At 51.7% G+C, this 19545-nt stretch overlaps 1 protein-coding gene across 3 annotated transcripts in view; it reads right to left on the bottom strand.

Moving 5' to 3' along the window:
* Nucleotides 1-17058, bottom strand: part of SMAD3 (SMAD family member 3) — a 119993-nt gene extending 102935 nt beyond the window's left edge. For 2 of the 3 annotated variants that reach the window (XR_006203498.1, XM_042941640.1), the window contains exon 1: nucleotides 16392-17058. Coding sequence is in view for 2 of the 3 variants with exons in the window: in XM_042941640.1 (XP_042797574.1) it covers nucleotides 16392-16597 (206 nt within the window). In the remaining variant the exon portion in view is untranslated. Of the gene's footprint in view, nucleotides 1-3106; nucleotides 3246-16391 lie in introns of those variants that run through there. The other variant, XM_042941641.1, reaches the window with a different exon arrangement.
* Between the last annotated feature and the right edge of the window lie 2487 nt (nucleotides 17059-19545).

Genomic DNA, 19545 nt, shown 5'->3' on the forward strand with positions numbered 1-19545 from the left:
GATTGAATTAAATAAGGTCATTAAGGAATGAGCCACCTCTGAAGATAGAGCATCAGATGAAAACTTAGATGTGTCCCCTAGGAAAACATGTGCATCAAGAAAACAGCAAAAGGCAAGAAGCCAAGGGGGAGAGGACAGAGAGGTGTCATGAAATATTACAGCTCATTTTGAGCCCCGGGATTCTCTCAAAGCTTGTCACGTTGTAGCTGCAAAGGCCCCAGAGAAGCCAAGCTGACCTTCCTGAATTCATAAAGCCAACCTCTCTGCCAGGCAGTGGCCGGGGACCCACCGCCTCACCGAAGAAACGGGACACCGCGACTGCATTTCCTCCGCGTGCGCAATTGACTGTTTACTCAAGGATTGAACACTTCATTGAACCTGTGGCTTCAATAAGAAGGAAGATGTAAACCAACGTAGGTTGTGGGAGGAGGACGGAAAGGAAAGGCACAAGGTCAATTCCAGGTGTTGCTGGGACGTTCAGGTACTGATGTCCAGAGAGCAGCTGGAGGGGAGGGTCTCCGGCTGTGGCAGATACACAGAGCTGGGGGTCACCCCCACAGTGAAACCCGGGGAGAGGAGAAGTTTGCACTGCAGTTGTGATCCAGCCCCACTGGGGAGCATGAGGCCCACTTATGTGGTTGGATTTTCTCATTACTGACGTGAAGGCCGATAGGCAAAAAAATAAATAAATAAAAACACGGTGGCCAAAAGATGACATTCAAAAGGATTCTTGGATCAAAGTCCCTTTGTGAGTACTGTTATTTTACCCTCCTCCTAACGGTAACCACTTCCCACATGAGCCCCAGTAAGGCAACCGTGCAGCCCACAAAAGAGATAGAAATATGACCACACTTCCCTCTTATAAACAGGCGATGGTAAACATCTGAGACCACTGGTCCACAGCCGTGGTTAAACAAAGGGTTGGGGGCACCCCTGGGATGGCAGGCGGGCCCCCGGCCTCCCCACATGCTGACTCTCCCTCTGTGAGTGGGGAGCTCGGGCCATTAACTTCAGAACCAGAGCTGATCAAACAGAACCAGAAGCCTCACGCTGGGACAGCTTAGTTGGGTTCACACCCAGGCTCACCTGGCCACTACTCCTGGAAACTCGGGAATTTTCAAGGCAAGTAGCTGCAGTAGCTGCTTTGGTTCCAGGCCTATGCTCAAAGGTGCCTCTGTGGGGGACCAAGTGAAGAGGGAAGGAGGACAATGTCACGTGTTTACCGAAGGGTGCAACACCCCCAGCCACCACCTCCTGGATCAGCAGTGGCGATGGCTTCTCTTTTTTTTTTTTTTTTTTTTTTTAACAATAAAAGCAAAAACTGCAACTCTCTCAACCAAGCAAGAAAAACAGGCAAACCTCAAGCAAACATCTTTAATTAGCTTTTAGATGCTCCCCCGGGGTCCCAAGTTCTCCCAGCATCTAGATCAATAGGAAAATGAAACACGAGGTCTTGGGACAGGCTGTGTTTTTTTGTTTTTGTTTTGTTTTGTTTTTTCTGAATTGGAATGAAAGCATATTTGCAGACCTGAAGTCAGTTATTAGCTGACTGTGGCAGGAAGACTCCAGGGTATTCTATCTCTGCAGAAAGTTCCATCAGAAAATGACAAAAAGGGGCGCCTGGGTGGCTCAGTCGGTTGAGCGCCGACTTCGGCTCAGGTCACGATCTCGCGGTCCGTGAGTTCGAGCCCCGCATCGGGCCCCTGTGCTGACAGCTCAGAGCCCGGAGCCTGTTTCAGATTCTGTGTCTCCCTCTCTCTGACCCTCCCCCATTCATGCTCTGTCTCTCTCTGTCTCAAAAAATAAACATTAAAAAAAAAAATTTTTTTTTTAAATAAAAAAAAAAGAAAACGACAAAAAAATTACGTAAATCAGCCAGCACTTTGTTTTTAACCACTAAACATCTATAGAGTTTTCATTTCTTCATCTATATGCTTTCAGAGAAAGTTTCTAGGAGATTCAAAGCCAGTGAGACTCACAACAACACTAAGCGTGCCATTGAATTGCACATGGTTTTGTAGGTAGAATACCACAGGAACCAGTAGAAGATTTCCCCTGGGGGCATGAGCTCTCAGCTCTCTGCCCTTCCCCCACTCCAGACTCAAGGGCAAGTTTCTACCTTCATTTTGTCAACAGGAAAACAAGACTGGAGGGGTGGAGACCGAAATCTGAACTGCTTAAAGAGACCTGGCTTGGGTCACAAGATGTCATCCTCAGGCATAGACTTCAAAAGCCTCGAGGGTCTCCCCTGTGAATCACCCATCCACTTATCTCCCTGAACCCCAATTTCACACCTCTTCCAAAGCTGCCATGTTGGCCAACTGCCAACAATCCACCCACTAGAGGCTCCAAACACAGTTACATAATTGTTTCTGGGTCTTGTCTTGACTGTAAACTCCGTGGGGGCAGCTGGTCTCTGAATGGTTTACCACCACAACTCCCGAATTAGCAAGACATTAGGTAAGCGCTCAGGAATCTACTCAGAGAAGAAGGTAAACAGTAATCAAGTATTGATTGAAATTCACCAAGTGCCTAGCAGGTACTAAGTATAGTAATGTGTCAAAGAAATAGCCTGGATCCTTGACCTCAAGAGGCTTATCGCAATCCATTATCGCTGCCCTGACTGCACGCGACACAACATTGGCCAATGAGATTCCAGGAGGCTCTTCCTGGATAAAGAGACCCCACCCCCAAGCCCCCACCAAGGAGAAGCAGCCCTTTCTGTCCCCTGGATGTATAAAGAGGGTAATGCCTGCGGCAGCTGTGGCCATCGCTGGACCAACGAGGAGTCAAGCTTGAAGGCAAAACCCCTCAGGCTGAAGCTGGCAGAGCAGAAAGACGGAAGGCTCCCAAGTCCTTGGTGATGCCCGAAGCCTCCCTGCCTCCAAACACGGTAGAGGAGATAATAAACCTCCACACCGTTGAAGGTGTTAGTTGGGTTTTAGGTTACCTGCAGCCAGAAGTATCCTCACGCAGTGAGTCTGGCCCCGATACAGAATATAGGATGGACCACAGAGGGAAAGGCCAGCGGGCTCAGGGCACTACCAGGCAGGAGAGGGCTGCATGATCAGGACTGCTGGAACTCAGCAAGAGATTCCAGCCTTACCCGTGGCATGGCCTGGTCATCTCCATGGAGCCCAGGGCCCAGTTCCCACGATGTCTCTCTGAAGAACTGGAACATAAATAATTAATACTCCCTGCCCATACTCACCCACACACATGCCTCCTTGTGTCTGTGGGGTAGAGAAAGGGGGCGGGGGGGGGGGGGGGGAATGAGAATGCATCTTGTTCTATTTATAAGACACGGCGTAGCCACAAAGGATGACGACCAGAGCTCCATAGTATCAGCTCAAGTTCTCCAAAGCGAATGCTGCCAAGTTTGGCTTGAATTTACACTTCCCTTTTCTCAGCCTGTGACCAGTCCACTTTTGTCACTCCAGCTGCTCTCCTTGGAGCTCATCAGACAGGGCCTCCCCTATGACAGCCGCCTGGTTGGAGAACACAGAAGACTCAAGTCCCTCTCCAGACTTCCAACAAGTTATTCGGGGCAAGAGAAGATCGCAGGAACGAACCCTGAGAACACAAAGCGGCAGTGAGACGCCTCCTAGCCCTTCCGTGTTCTCTACAGAATTCCACTGGCAGAGGGGTTATTTGGGGCCACGTGCTCCACAGAGGCCCTGGCACATTCCATGCATTGACCACAATCAGAGAGAAAGAAAAGGCATGCTTGCTGTTATTTTTAATTCCTTCCTCAATGCCTTCCAAAATTCTTCAGCAGAGGGTTTATCCACTAAACTTGTACCAACAACCAGCCAGTGGTATCCTCCGGGACTCTAAAACGGAACAGGGGAGCAGGAAAGGTCAGCTCACAGGAGGAGTCTCTTGCTCCTGGCCATTAAATGTCGTCTGGGTTGCGCTGGGCCTGAGAGCATCTCCTGGGTTTTGCAGGGACACAGCCGGGAGAGGATGCAGACATTCTAGAGCCGGGTGAATGCCTCACCATCTCCTCGCAGCCACCCCCGCTCTGACCTCTAACCTCTATTCCTGTTGCTGGAGAGCAGCCATCCGCACAGCCAAACATTCCCTAACTCCTGCTCCAGTTAAGAAAGCTCTAGCGCTAACTTCACTGTGTTAGATTATTTCTGAGGCCTCATCCGGCTTTCGGATATCATGTTGCCAACTTGCTGCCTGATCTCAGGCAAAGTCACTTCACCTGGACCAGGAGCAAATAGCTCAGTCCCTGACCCTTTAGCAGTAACATACGAACCGGCTGATCTAATCCTCCCGTTACCTAGTCAGGTATCATTAGCCACTGGCACGGAGGCAGGGTGACTTAGGGTTACTATTTGCCCAGGTTTGGCTGGACGTTCCAGGCTTATGCTCACCTTCTGGCCATAATTAATAATCGCACTGCTCCTTTTCACTCTTAGAAGTGTCCTGGTCGGTTCAATGAATTCGAGCATCACCGTAGGTTCTAGAAGGGCTAGAGACTCCAAGGCAAGTCCAGAGAGGAGTCCATCTCTCATCATGGGACCTGGAGCAAATTACTGACACAATTTCACTGACCTTCTTATGAGGCTGAAAACGGTAATAATGGTATAGCCTCTTCCGGGGAGCCTTGGGGCAGGCAACCAGGGTCAGGAACCAGAGACTGGAGTTCAGATTCCTGTTCAGCCGCTGACCCCTCAAAGCCTCAGGCTCCTCCTCTGTGAACATGAGTAACTCATCCTTCTAAGAGTAGTACAGATGGGTAACAAAAACCAACTAGTCAATCAGTGGCCCATGCTAGCGTCTGGTATACAGTCAGCACTCACTTCATGCTGTCTCACGCCCAGGTGAGAGGGCTCAGGTGACCGGCCACGGGTCCACAAAGCTGACAAGCTGGCACAGCGAGCCTAAGATTCTGGTACCAGGCCCCAGAGCATGCGCGCCCTGAGTTCATATTCCTATTGAATTTTGAGCATCGTGTATAATTTTTCTCTAATGCCTTTGTGAAAATCTGGGTGAAAACTCAGAAGCCTTAATCCATCTCTGTCAGAAAGGGTTTTTAGCAACACTACAGAGCTGTGCTTCATAAAGAAATAGCAGGTGACACTGTAATATTTTCCAGTCTGCAAAGTGCTTTGAATGCATAGCTCATCCAAATGTTTATTTATTTATTGAGAGAGAGAGAGAGAGAGAACATGAACAGGGGAAGGGGCAGAGAGAGAGAGGGAGAGAGAAAATCCCAAACAGGCTCCACACTCAGTGCGGAGCCCGACGCAGGGTTCTGTCTCATGACTGCGAGATCATGACCTGAGCCAAAAATCAAGAGTCAGACGCTTAACCGACTGAGCCACCCAGGAGCCCTAAATGCATAGCTCATCTAACCAAATAAGTTCAATAATCCTACTAAGGGAGGTATTATTTTCCCCATTTTACAGGTGAGGAAAGAAGGATCAAAGAAGCTAGGTGACCTGTCCACGTCACTGAAGCAGCAGGTGGGGAGCAGGGATTTGAACGTGGATCTCCTGAACATAAATCCAGAGCTCTCCGCTGCCGTGCACTGTCCCTTCAGAAGCAGGTCTCTAGCAGTGTTCTCAAAAATGGCCCATGAACCACAGTTCAAAACTTTATCTTCTGAAAATCTGTAAGCTTAAACAGACAACAACAGCAACAAAAAGCCGACTCTAACCAGATAAGGGAAGTTGTACCCAATCTCTAAATGGCCATGATATCTGCTTGCTCCGGGTGCTAAATGAACAACACTGACTTAAATAAACTATGTTGCTCTCTTGTTAAGGAACAGAATCTGTTTTTAATACACTCAGGACATTCTGTAAGTCTGCAGGACAGAACTGAGGCATTCTTGCCGACTGCAGTGCGGTCGGGGAGTGGAAGGCTTGCTGGCCTAGATGATCATCAATGAAGAAATTAAAAACACTGTCCGGAGACATTCCACCTAAGGCCGTGCGCCAGGCACAGGGTAGGCCAAGGGGGAGGCCGAGATCTGGTCTCGAGGCCTTCGCTTGGAGAGACCAGGCATCACTCCACTCACTTTCCCAAGGAATCCATGGCAAGAGGCGGGCATGACTCACCAGCTAATTACCTGAACACTTGGGCTCCCAGAGCCCTCCTGGCTGTACAACTAGTCTTCTCTCCTGACGGTGAACAAAACACTATTCTCACCCTGGTCCAGACATAGCCTAAAGCTGTCCACATGGTGGTGTAAGGGATTATGACTCTGACCTGGATAACTCAGGCAGAAAACCTGCTGTTACTGGCCATGGGGGTGGGGGAGGAAATGGAGCCCGAACCCCGCAGTGGCTTTGGCCACGCCATGCCCCTACTTGAAAATCCCTGAGGCGCTCAAAGAGCAATGTCCAAATGCCTCGCCTGGCCTACCGAAGCCTTCCCTGGTTCCTCTCCGGCCACTCCTTCCTCCATGCCCTGGCCACCCCGGAATGTTCTGCCTGACCCAGACACCTCCATGCCCTGGCCACTCCGGAATGTCCTGCCGGCCCCAGACACCAGGTCCTTGCATGCTCCGTCTGGCCAGTGCTCCAGGCAGCCTTCGCCCCACGCCCATGCTCTGTCCATCCATAAGGTCCCGCCGGAGCACCACCTCCTCTGTGAAGCCTGCTGCCTTCCCGAGGAAGAGAGCTGCTCCTCCTCAGGGCTCCCAAATCAACACTTGTTTGACCTTTACTAGAGTGTCTGTCCCCTGAGCCCGCCACAACTGTGGTCGCTGTGACCCTTTTTTGCCTCTGCGCAGTTCAGAGGCACCTGACCTCTACATCTCTATATCCCCTGAGGCCCCACACAAAGTCAGTGCCCAGTAAGCCTACCCAACAACAAATGCATTAGCAGGTGTCAAACTCTAGCTCCACTTCTAAGACGGGCAGCTGCAACACGTTATCACCTCCTCCCTGATCTGTAATTTGTTCCGATCTGGGTTCAAGGTGAGGGAAATCAATCCCTGTGAAAGTCTCCACAGTCTTGTCCATACAGTGGTGCACCTAGGCACCTCCATCGTGGCTTGACAATAGAGAGGGGGTGGCTAGAAACAAGCTAGCTCCACCCCTGGTAGGTCCCAAGCAGAGGACATGTGAAGGCCCACATGCCGTATGTCACGTTCAAGAGATGGAAATCAGTGCAACTGATGAATGGAATATATTCTATCTTCCTTACCTTGACAAACACTTTAACACAAGGTGGAAGGCCGGGTGGGCATTTAGAGCTCTCTGGACTCTTGGTTTCACATTGGGATGCAGACATTCAGGGAGAACTGGGCCCAAGTGCCAGCCCCCCGCCCCCCACCTGGTGCCATCACACACTCAGAGGGGCTCGATGCACACCCATACAGACACCCACGAGCGTGAATTCCATCCAGCCTGTCTATCCCCCTGCCCTGCCTTGTCAGCCCTCAGGCCCACGGGGGCACACACGTCCATGGAAGATGCAGTATACCCTTTCCTGGGCAGATGGACCTGGAAGAGGCCCACACAGAACCTGAAAGCAGTCTCGAGACCACTGGGGCAGGGAACTGAAGGTCGGGACTCATGGCTCAGTCTGGAAGGAGGAGGTGCAAGCTCTAGATGGGCCATCCCTTGGCCCTGGGGCTCTGCCCCATGAGAAGAAGTACACCCAGAAGGAGGGTCAAAGCCCAGCCGTGCAGGCACGAGTCCTCCTGTGCCTATCCAAGGGCAGCCCAGGGTGCCACCACCCACACCCCCGTTGTTTCAGAGCCACGAGTTTCTGGTGCCGACCATCCTTACTTGACGGCCACGCTGACTGGTGAGGTGGGGCTTCCAACCGGAACTGCTTCCCAACCGGGGCTCAGAAAAACACCAGCAACAATAAACACCACGCACTTCCACGCACTTACGGGCAGGCTATCGGTGACAAGTGCATGAGTCACAGCACTTCTTCTTCAGGAGCTTACCCATCCCCCGCCCCAGGAGCACTGATTCATCAAAGTATGTTTTCAATACTATTATTTTTAGTCAGCCAAACAATTTTTTTAAATGACAATAAAGAAGGGGAGGGGGGAGGTCCCCTGCTGGAACTGATGGATGCCATCAGTCAAATAGCCCCCTCAAAAGGGAAAAAGGAGTGTTTGCTGAGCACCTACTATGTGCTGGGAGCTGCAAATATTGGCCAAGGGCTTGGTCTCTCTTATCTCATTTGGGTTGATTTATGGCAGTCCCAACCCCATTTTACGGATAAGGAAACGGGTTCAATAAACTGAGGCAGAGGTTCCCAAGGCTGCCGCAGAGTTAGCAACTGGCATACTCCAATCCAAGTTTGTCAGACTCCAGCGCCCTTTGCTCTTTCTTCATTACCATGCTTTTCCTGTCCACCCACACCCTCCCCCCTGCTCCTCAGGTAATATTTTAAGAACCTGCTTGGTTAGAGATAAATGGTTACACACAAAACTTAAACGGATAGCAGAGCAGGCTAACTCACCCTGCCCTCCCAGGCACACAGAGAAATAAGGCTCCCCTTGAGTCTGAATCCAGTAAGGGGAAGAGAGACTTTACAACGGGAAAGATTTGAAGTGAAAGGAAAAACCCAATTTCCATCATCCGTGCCTGCTTTCAGCCACTTGCAACTACTCAAAAAGTCCTTTCTGGATTCATTACTCCACATTTGGGCTTAGCCCAGAGGTGATTTTTTAAGGAAAAAATGCCTTTTGGCATTTTTGAGCTGTGACAGCGTAAAAACAGACCTTTAAAAAACACACACCCAAAAAGCATCACTATTTTCAAGAGTCCAGTCTAAAGGAAAAAGAAAAAAAAAATGGTGGCACCTTAGCGCTACAACTTGGCTTAGCAGTTGGTGATGCAATACTTACTTAGCAGCAGAAGCAGCCAGATTTATAACCCTGTAGGTTTCAAAGGTAAACCCTTACACAGTGGTTCTTAAAGCGGTACTCCAGTCCCAAACTCCCAGCAAAGCATTAGAGGAGAAACTTGCCCCCTATAAGCCTGGAAAGCCACGTGACACAGAAAAAGTACTGTTTCAGGAGAAACTCCCTTTTCATCTCTTAGCTGGGGGGTTAAACTCATAACCTCCACGCTGCCAAACAAAAGGCACGAGCTTTCGAAATCCAGCATAGTCTTTCTTTATATAGATGCTTGAAAATAAATAAAGGAAGCTTCCTGGGTAAGCTCTGACATATGAGCAAACATTTTCCACAGGTATCCTTTATAATGCCTACCTCTTACATTTAACCATTTTTAGGCGTCTGTGGTCATTAGTTTAAGTAAACTTCCTGCTCCGAGAAGAGCCAAAAATAGCAACAAAAGAAGAAAAATTGCTCGTGGCATCTCAAGACACACAGCCTTCACATCTTTCTCGTAGAATTCAGCTATTTTTATATTCCTTTGTAGTTAAATTTCACTGATTTAGACTCACAGGGTAAGGGAGAGGCAGGGAGGAGAGAAGGGTAACATAACTAAAATTAAAGACTGGATTATAGTTTTATTACCTTCATTTATGTAAATTAATTGGCACTAGATTGATGGGGCCTTAGGACATTAATAATTAAGAAAGACCTATGATATATCGTTCAACTGAATGCATGCAAATAGGAGCTTCTAAAATGCTTGCATTTTAGAGTTAGAAAGGCCCTCCAGTAAGGTTTAGCTCCCCTATTTTCCAACAGAGAACATCTGAGGCCCAGAGATGTTAAGCGATTTGCCTCAGGTCACACAGCTAATCAGAAACAGAGCTAAGTCTAGAAACCTACCCAGGTCTGCTGACTCCTGCGTCCAAAATGACCCCAAAAACCTTGTTTATAATAAATTTTTCTTTGACAGTATTCATGGGGAGAAAAAGCCTGCTCAACAAACTTCAGCCTAGTCCAGAATTAGGCGAACTTCTTAATTAATAGGCTTCTATGGTGTTTTCATTTTCAACTGAGTCTCTCTGTCAAAACATTCTGCAGTAGTATGCACTGTGGCAGGCTGCTGTTTACAGCAGAGGCCTCAGATAATCAACAGCAGAGAGTGTGACTTGTGCTACAGATTTGTTATTTCTAAAATAGTTAATTAAATCAAAACAAAGAATAATGTTACACGCGCATGCGCACACACACGCGCGCGCACACACACACACACACACACACACACGCACACACACACACGCAAATTGCCCTTGTCGAGACTCAATAAACTGTAAAGTTTGAGGGATTTGGCTCTCTGGCATCAAGAAAACAGTATTTTACAAATTTAACTCCTGGGAACACTTAACAGCATTATTACAACTCCGGAGAACCCATGTTGGCAGCCAGTGGACTAGAAGACGTAAGAGGGCAGGTGTGGTGTCTGTCTCATTCACGATTTCCTCCCGGCCATCTAGCACAGGATTTGGCCCCAGGTAGGCACAAGGAAGGAGAGCATAAAAATGAACCGGACAAGTCCTCTGGGGATCTGTGTTCTAAAACTTGGCATAGAGTAAAATTAGAAACCAAATTTCTGTAGGGTGGCGTTAATACGGCAATTTCCAACTGTTTCCAGGAACCACCGTGCCTGAAAGTGGAGAGACTGAAGGCTCCAAGGCCAGGAACCTCTCAGCGGTTACTAGATGATTCCCCACCCTCCTTGGGGAGGAGCTAGGACCATCTAACACCTCAGCAACCATTCCTGTCTGCAGAAGGTGGTAAACCACCCAGTCCCAGGCTGCCTTCGGGAGCAACCTTTCTGGGCACTCGTCTTCCCAGCCAACTAATACGAGCAGATGTGGATTTGGGGAAGGGGGCGGAGTTGATATATGTTTTTAACAGGTCAATTCACCAAAGGAGACAAGGACAAAAGTTAATTAGGACTAATCGTGAGCCTTGTTGATTGCGAAAGCTGCATGCACGTTACACAATTTAACAGCACATATAGGAAGCTGGGGGAGAAGTGGATAAAGAAGGTGGGAGAACAAGGTAGTGGAAATAAAGTCTGATTTCAACTTTTAAAACCAGCGCTGCTTGGTCCTGTTTATTTCATAGAGAAGCTCACACAAAACAATGGCTGTATTGTGCATTCAATGGCATTAAAATCCCCTAATAAATTAACAAGTGAAAATTAATGGCCGCTCAGTCCATTAAATCATGTTAATTTTATTTCCATTAAAATAATACAGCAATTACAAGTTTACATTACTAAACCAATATTTATTTTTCAAAAACTCATTTTAATTGGGTTCCTGATGTGATAAGCTTGAGCCACATTCTGTCATTTTCACCAGCTTCTGGCATTTCTCATTAGAACGAAATGACTACTGTATTTGCGGACTTTTTTCCATTATTAAAATTGTCATTTGAAACTTGATGTCCTTGCAAAGACTTTTAAAAATACGCTATTCAAAGCTCTTACGTCCACTCAGAAACCCGGGCGTATAGGATTTATTTCAGCAAGTGTTAACCAGAGACAGAGAACGCTAGGTCCCACCAAAATTCTGAAATTCCAAGTATCCACGATCATCTCCAAGTTATCCAGTTTTTATTGACCCTGTTATGTTCTAAGCTAGTATGTCTAAAGTCACTCACTGTTCGCACGGAGGAAACCTGAATTTCAGGTTTGCAATACTAAATGATGTTTTACTTCAAAGGGAGAAAGCTGTACACTGGAATAAATACTGCACAAAGGTCCCTGGCCCTTCGGTGCATGCTACGAGGTACCATATTTACAACAGGACTCCGTTCAATAAAAGGCAGAAGATAAAGATGTCCTGATTCTTGCAGGCAGGTATCACCATGTACCTGATCACGCTGTCGTTCAGAAACTTCCTTTGGATAATAACTCCTGCCCTCGTTTTGATTTTCCACCTTACAGGGAGCCCTCCCTCCTCTCCCCCACCTCCTCCCACAGAATTAACAGTCTGTCCCCACGTCTCTGGGCGCTTTGTACATCCCCAGGCTGCAGTCCATTTCCTGTATCTTTGGCCAAGTCTATCTTCCAGTCTAGACAGGGAGCTCCTTGAGAACCGGTGCCCTGCCTTGCTCAGTGTAGAAGGTATTTAATAAATGAGTGAATAATTTAGTAATGAACAAATGATAGACACAGGAGGCTAAAACATAATACTTGTATCTGTCAAACGCTCTGGTTTACAAAACATCCCTGAAGGCCTTATATCATCCTGATTTTACAGGTGTAGATGTGAAGGATCTGAGACATTAAAGTGAACTCCTAAACCCGTCCAGATATTACAATGGCAAGGTCCAGGACTTGAATTTTGTGCTCTTTCTGGCGAACACAGATGGCTGCCATTATTGTGTTTTCTGACAGTGACTTCTAACAGTATTTAAAAGACATATTATAGTCCCCACCTCCACCCTGAAATCACTCCATACTAGAACTCATTTTTTCTTCTGATCGGTGGGAATAAAAAAGAGATAGTGGTTAGACGTGCAAATAATGCCTTATGAATGTCTCCCTTACTGAAATAGAAGCTGCTTACAGGCAGGGGCCGTCTCAAATTTATCTCTGCATCCTCTCCCATTGCCTGCAATATTGACACAGACCTGGGAGGGGGCCAGTCATTATCAATGAATCCACAAAATCCAACCCTGTAACATTTGATTAGGAACTCGGAGCCAGGGGCTGTCGGTAACATGAATTGGCCCAAACATTTAACTCCTGGGTGCAAGCGGCAAGTTCCAAGATTCCAAACGTCAAGGCAACATCCAGTGGCTCCTGGGTTCAGCCGGAGCTCTGAGCCAGCCCCCAGAGTCAGCTACGCACGGTCTGTGGGCCCCTCTTCTTCCCGGCCCCTGTATGTCATTCCCTTAATCAAGGTTAACGAGAGAAAGAAGAGCCGATGGACCACCTCCCTGGCAGCCAGAAGTGGGCTTGCTTCCAACAGGCGATACCAGAATGGTGCTCTGAGCAGCAGCGAGAGGGGTGGGTGGACAGGAGACCAAGAAGCCACTCCTGCAGCCTTGGTAAAGGTCTGTCCCCAGACGTCTGAGAAAGGAACCTTAAAGATGACTATCTTTTTCCTCTCTCCCTAGGGTGAGAGTAGCCTGGTAAAGTCCAGGTGGCTAACAGGAGGAGGCCATGTTAGAAGAAGGGATTCACAGAGAAAGGGGAGACGGGTATGTGTCAGACCTGGTGTTGGGTTCAATTCCCCCATTTTCCTCTGGACATCGACACAAGAAAGTGCTTTGACATAAGAAAGCCTAAATTCCTTTCCAAACGAACTAGACTTTAAGCTTGGTCCAGCTCCCAGCAACTGGACCAAGGCACAGATCCCATCGGTGAGAGCAGTCATTCTTAAGTGTGCCTGGCTCCTTATTACTGACATAACAGGCACACACCTTCTCTACTTTGCGGTGGTAAATGTGAGGACTCCACTCTTATCATCTGCCAGGAAGATGCCTACTGCTTTACTCAGAGACTCAAGCAGGTGACAAGTAAGATGCTGTTACACAACTTGTCTAAGTTCTGCCCATCCTGCCAGACCTCAGAGTATCCTGATAGCCTCTCTGCTGATGTATCTAAATCAAGCTCTTACCACTTCCTTGGCACTGGTCTCTTTTACACGCCTGGTATCAGTAAGCCTGTATCGCTCCAGCTCTCCTGACCACTGAGACAGGTTAGAGCTGGCGTAATAACATAAGCAAGCATGCCGTCTGGAAGATCCTAGGATACAGCTGTAATTGCCAAAGGTTGCTGTTGCTGATTGTGACTATACATTAGCCAAAACACTCTCGTCAAATCTCCTTAGACTGAGGTCTTCTGAAACCCCAGGGTAGCTTTAGGCGCCCACTGCCCAACACCCACCCGCCCCCCCCCCCCACACACACACATACACATCATGGGATAACGAGGTTAAACATTTCCCTTGGCCAACTTTCCAAAGCCCTAGTTATGAAAGGTAGCACAGAGAGCGCGGACAATTCGACAAACACCACCACACTCTCTGGGGCTGAGCAGACGTGCTGATATCACTGACGTGGAGGCCAGCTAGCCACCTCCCCCAAGACGTGGCCTTTAGTTTTCTGCCCACGACCAAAACAGTGGCAGCTGTTGCCAAGGGAGACAAGGTGACCCAGAGGCGTGGGCACAGAATCCAGGGATGAAAATCCATTTTGTCTGGGTCCGCCCAACCAACTGGGTTTCCCTGAGAAGAGACTAAAAACAAAATCTACCTTCGTATAGGCCCTTGCCAAGGCAGGTAGAAGATGCCCAGCTCCTAAGAGAGTCAGGAGAAGGCCAGGGGCAAGTCAGCTTGAACTCTCAGAAACATCCAGAGCTTTCCTTCGCCTCAGGCGGTGGAGGACTTTGGAAGAGGACAAGGCAGGCCATAGCTATGCCTCCCCAGAGGGTGAACCAGGGGAAGCAAGGGCTCTCCTCCAACCAGTCGCCAGTCATTAGCAACTTTACCAACAAAGATCCACAGCCGCCCCCACCCCAACCTAACAGTGCTCTGGCATTCAGCAAAGAATGTATTCAGAACCTTCAAAGTACAGAGCAGCTCCTGATGGGAAAAGGAGCACATTCGATCCGAGTCCCAAGTCCACTGGGCCAAATCTCTTCCCCTCCCTCCCTCCTCCAAAGTTTTCTCAACTTTAAAAAGGAGGTAAACCTGAAGTCTGACTGCCCTTGCTATTTTCCAGGAGTTTCTTTCTTTCTTGATCTCATTAAAACCATGTGAAAGTGCTTTGCAAACTGTAAAATACTTCACGCGGCTGCTCATTTTATAACTGATGCCTTTTTTTTTTTTTCCTTCTGCTTCAAGGCATAAAGCACTTGTCCTCAATGCACCCAGACAGGTAAGGTGGCAGGTTTTGCATTCACCCCTCCCCGGGGGGGGGGGAGGAGAAGTACACTCATTCACCCCCCCCCCCCACACACACACACCAGAAGGAATAAAGCAGAATTAGGAACCAGGGCTGGGACCAAAACCCAAGGCCCACGACCCCATCCCGTCACACCGACTCCTCTGAAGTGGATTCTGGCTCCTGATCACACACCCAGAACGCACTTCCCAGAAAACACACCGCCTTCCCTCCCCCTGTATTGACTGGACCCACCCAGTTAAAAAAATATATATTACTTTTTAAGCCAGCACTCCCACCATAAGCGGTATTTATTTCCAGAGGAGGCCCGTTCTGGGCTCCTGTGGACAGATGTGGCTTTGTGCCTGCCTCACACGGCTGGCAGGCCTTGTACAGCTGCCCCAAGCAGGTGGCCAAGGATGCAGTCCACTCGTGGCCCAGGAGGAAGGACAACGATCTCTGTGGGGCTCAAGCCCCGGGGACCCTCTACTCATTCCTCTGCAGCCTGGGACCCCCAAGGACATCCGGCCCCCACGCACACACACTCCCTTGGTGCAGAATCAGACTTTAAAGGGAGCCTAGAGGGACAGACAGGAGGCTCAGGTGACCCCCGCTTCCCCCCCACCCCCCCCCCACCCCCACCACCACACACCCGAATTCCCAGCCGGGGGCGGCTAAGCTAAGAGAGGGCCCTGGGGAGTGCAGAGAAGTCACTGACCCCTTCTATCAGCCATCTGTGAGCTCTCGCCTGACCTAGCTAGCGCGCTGCGGAGGAGAAAGGAGGTCCGGCCAGATGGCAAAGCGCTTGGGGAAGGAGGGCTCTGCAGGAATGCGAGGGCCCATTTGAGGAGGCCCACTTTGGGGTGCGTTTCGTTATCTGATCAGCTCGAAGCTCCCTCTCTCCTACATCAACCCGCAATCTCGGGCTGAAAGCAGGGCAAATAATCCTTTGGAGGAGGGGGAGGAGAGACGACCCTAACCTCTGCCACTTGTCTCTCATTTGAAAGCCCTGCGCTGCAACGAAAGTGCGTGTGTGCAGAGGGGGGCGGGAGACTGGCACAACCGAGTCTAAAAATACTCGATAAAAATGCTAATCCCGAAGGCAAAGAGAGAACGAAGAAGGAATCTGTCAATCACGAGGCTCCCGCTCCTCACCCACAGCCCCAGCTGTACGGACTGCATTCCTGTTGCGGAGGAAAGAAGTGGGGGAACAGGACTGAAGAAAAGAAAGGGAGAGACACCACCACCTCCACGAGCGCGGGCCGCGGGGGCGGGAGGCGGCGGCGGAGGAGGGGCTCCGGCCCGCGGAGCTGAACAAAGCGGGCCTCAACTTCTAGCCCGGAGCTCCCGGGAGTGGGGGGCGGCCAATTCCAGCAGCAACCCCCTTTCCGGAAGGTGAAAAGCGACTGGAAGTGAGAGTGCCCCGCGGAAGCCCCACGCTCTGAATTTTTGCAAATCCAGAGAAGGTTTTGTTTGGGGTCCCCTCCAGCCTCTTCCGGACCGCGAGCCCCACTGCCCCCCCCCTTACACACACCCACATACACGCACACACACACCCTCCCGCTCCAACCCCACCCGGCCCTGCCGCGTCAGGGGGCTGGGCGGGCGCGCCCCCCGGGTCGCTGGGGCCCCCCACCTGGGGATGGTGATGCACTTGGTGTTGACGTTCTGCGTGGTGATGGCCTTCTCCAGTTCGTCCAGCTGCCCGGTCTTCTTGAGCTTCTTGACCAAACTCTTGACCGCCTTCTCGCACCACTTCTCCTCCTGCCCGTTCTGCTCGCCCTTCTTCCAGCCCAGCAGGCGCTTCACGATCGGGGGGGTGAAGGGCAGGATGGACGACATGGCTGGGGAGGGCGCGCGGGCGGCGAGGGGCGCCCCCGGCGGGGCTGGGCGCGGCGGGGCTCCGGAGGCGCAGAGGGGAGCTCGGCCGCCCAAACTTCGCCTCAACTCTCGGCGAACTTGCCCGCGCTCCGGGCCGGGCCGCGGCGCTGCAGCCAGCGGGGCTCGGCGCGCGGCCCTGCGCCCCGAGCGGCTCCCGCGGCGGGAAGAAGGGCGGCGGGGAGGGCGGGCGGACGACTGCGGCGCCGGGTCGGGAAGGCCCCGAACGCGGGGCGGAGGCGGCGGCCGCGAGACTCGGAGTGGCAGAAGAAAGTTTGGGTTTCCGCACGGGGTAGCTGTTTGGGTGCCGCCTCCAGGAAGGAAAGTCCAACCCCCAGCCAAACTTTGCTCGCCTCGCTCGCTTTGATGCGCAGATCCCTCCGCCTCGGCAGCCTCGCCTCCCCGCTCCCCTCCTCCTTCCCGGCTCGCTCGCTCGCTCGCTCGCTGGGCCGGCCCGGGGCGTGCGCCGCGCTCCCGCTCCCGCTCCCGCTCCCGCCCGCTCCCAGTCTGTGTTTCATGCAAATCCGCGTGCAGCCTCCTTTCCAAGCGCTGTCACCGCCCCCTCGCCGCCGCCGGGGCTCCCCGCCTCCTCCCCGCGCCCCGCCGCCTCCTCCCCCGGGCGCCTTGCCCACCCCCAGCCTCCGGGAGGGCGCCCGGCCTTCCCCCGCTCGGCGCAGAGCACGCCCACGTGGGCGACCGCGGCCGGCGGCGGCCCCGGCTGGTGCGCGCGGGACCCCGCGCGGCCCCGACCTCAAGTCCGGCGGGCGCCGGGAGGAAGTCGTGGGAACGGAGCGGCGAGAGGGGAGGGCTGGGCTCCTGCCGTGGCGTCCACTCTCGGCACCCACACTCAGGAAGCGCGGCTGCAGTGGCGGGCCGGAGGGGGTTAGATTGGCAGCGAGTGAGCGCCGGCCGGAGGCTGGCGGGGCACCCCTGGGGGCACCCCGGTCGGAGGAAGGGCGCGCGGAAGGTTGAGGCCCAGGAAGTCGGGGCGCGCACTTGGACGCGTGCGCGCTGATCCCGGGAAGGGGCCTTGGCGGCGCCGGCGACCCGGGAGCTGTTTTTTTAAAATTCTCTCATCGGTGAGATCACACCGGCCGAGAGCCCCGAGCCTGTGTGCGTGCGAAGGAGGGATTTGGGATTGGGGCGGAGGGGGGAGGGGTGTGCTCTCAGAAGTGGAGATTTGGGGATCCCAAAGACTCCCTGGACAACAGCCAGAGCCAGGGGTCCCTTGGGCCTTGTGAATCAGGTTCCGGGCAGAAAAGGGGCCTCAAAGACATCTGTTGAGTTCAGGAAGGAATGAATGGGGGCGCTTTAGAATTTATCCTGGGGGAGGGGAGATTACATTACTGCGTGGTTGCAATCTGATGATGCAAAAAAAAAAAAAAAAAAAAATCCGAAATTCGACGCCCCCAAAACTAACTGGGACAGAGCTTTGTTTACAAAGCTGTGAACTCGCAAAAAGGGGGAGTACTCGGGAGGTTTGTGTTAAGCAAAGAAACACCGGGATACTGGGGGAGCCCGGGGCTTTTCTCGCCACCGGCAGAATTCGGGGGCTTCCAAGCGCAACACCCGCCCCCACCACCGGCAGCTGCTTTCTGGAGTCACCTCGACCCTCGGGGTGTTTATCCTGCTGCCCCTCCCCTGCCAGGCCTCTAGCCCGACGTCTAAGGTCTTTGTTTGTTTTTAACAGCAGGAAACCCCCCTGGTGAGAAAGACGTTATCCGCTAGCGGGTGGGGAGTTACAAAGCCCTGTGAGGTGTGGCCCAATCCACAAAATTGGCCCAGAAGCTGCAGGGGTCCCTGCGGTTGAAGAGAATGGCCTCCCACAGGCCTGTCAGCTGCTGCTGCAAAGGGCTGTGCTCTTCACACTCGCCTCCTGACTCCCCTGCCACTCGCCGCTGAGAACCCCTGAACCCCAGTTGGGGCTTTCCCTTTCCCCCTAGTCCTCCTCGAGTAACCTGCAGCCACTGTAGTATCCGGTTGCACTCCCTTTTCCCCAGCCCTCATCAAAAAAGCAAAGGAAAGAGCAATCGATGGCTTTCTTCAGGCCAGGTAACGCAAATGGTGCCCTCTTATTTAATCCTCGTAATGGCCTTCCAGGTGGCTGTCCCGTGCCTCCCTCGTCCGGATGCGGCGCCTGCGGCACAGAGACGTTTACAATACTTACTCAGGATTCCAGGCGGCCCCGCTGGAATTTGAACCCCAGGCTCTGTGAGGCCAAAGTCCACATTCTTGCCTTTGCGTTCAGCTAACTGCCTTGCAGGGTCCTGGAAGACAAAGATGACATCCCTGATAGAGCTCTTTGCAAAACAAAAGTTCTTTACCTAGGTGCACCATTGTAGCAGGACAAGGAATGTTTGCTCGCGCACTCAACAGGGCTCCCACCAGCTTTCCTCTGGACCTCGGGCGGTAGCCACGGGAATCTAGTATGAAAAGCTTTGCAAGCAGTCAAGTGCTGCGAGGGGATGGAACCCACATCTTGGGGCCCTGCTGGTGCAGGGTGGTGTGCGGGTTAAGCGAGAACAGCTCCTCGGTGTTACAGCCCTCCTCTTCATTTCTGGGCAGACGGAAAAGGAAGCCACAGGCCCCTATCCTCAGCCTAGAGACGCAGCGAGGCAAGGAAGTGTGTGCCTGGGAGAAAGGGCCCCTGCAGTCACCGTCTCTTCGGAGAACATTAATCTTAACCTGAACATCAACTCATGCAGCTGGGACTGTGGAGGGGCAGATAGAGGACCTCCAGGTCCATCCGTGACTTGATCTGACTTTTTACCCTGGCTCCCTCCCTCCCTTCACTTCGCTGAGCATCTCTCAGCTGTAAGAATGGAGCAAACAGCTGTTACTGTGCAAACACGATGAGTCTAGAAAGAGCTCTCCTGCAACGCAAGCCTCTTGTTCTGCGCAAGCAGAAGCCA

Source organism: Panthera leo, chromosome B3, assembly GCF_018350215.1.
Source record: "Panthera leo isolate Ple1 chromosome B3, P.leo_Ple1_pat1.1, whole genome shotgun sequence".
In the NCBI taxonomy this organism is placed as follows: Eukaryota; Metazoa; Chordata; class Mammalia; order Carnivora; family Felidae; genus Panthera; species Panthera leo.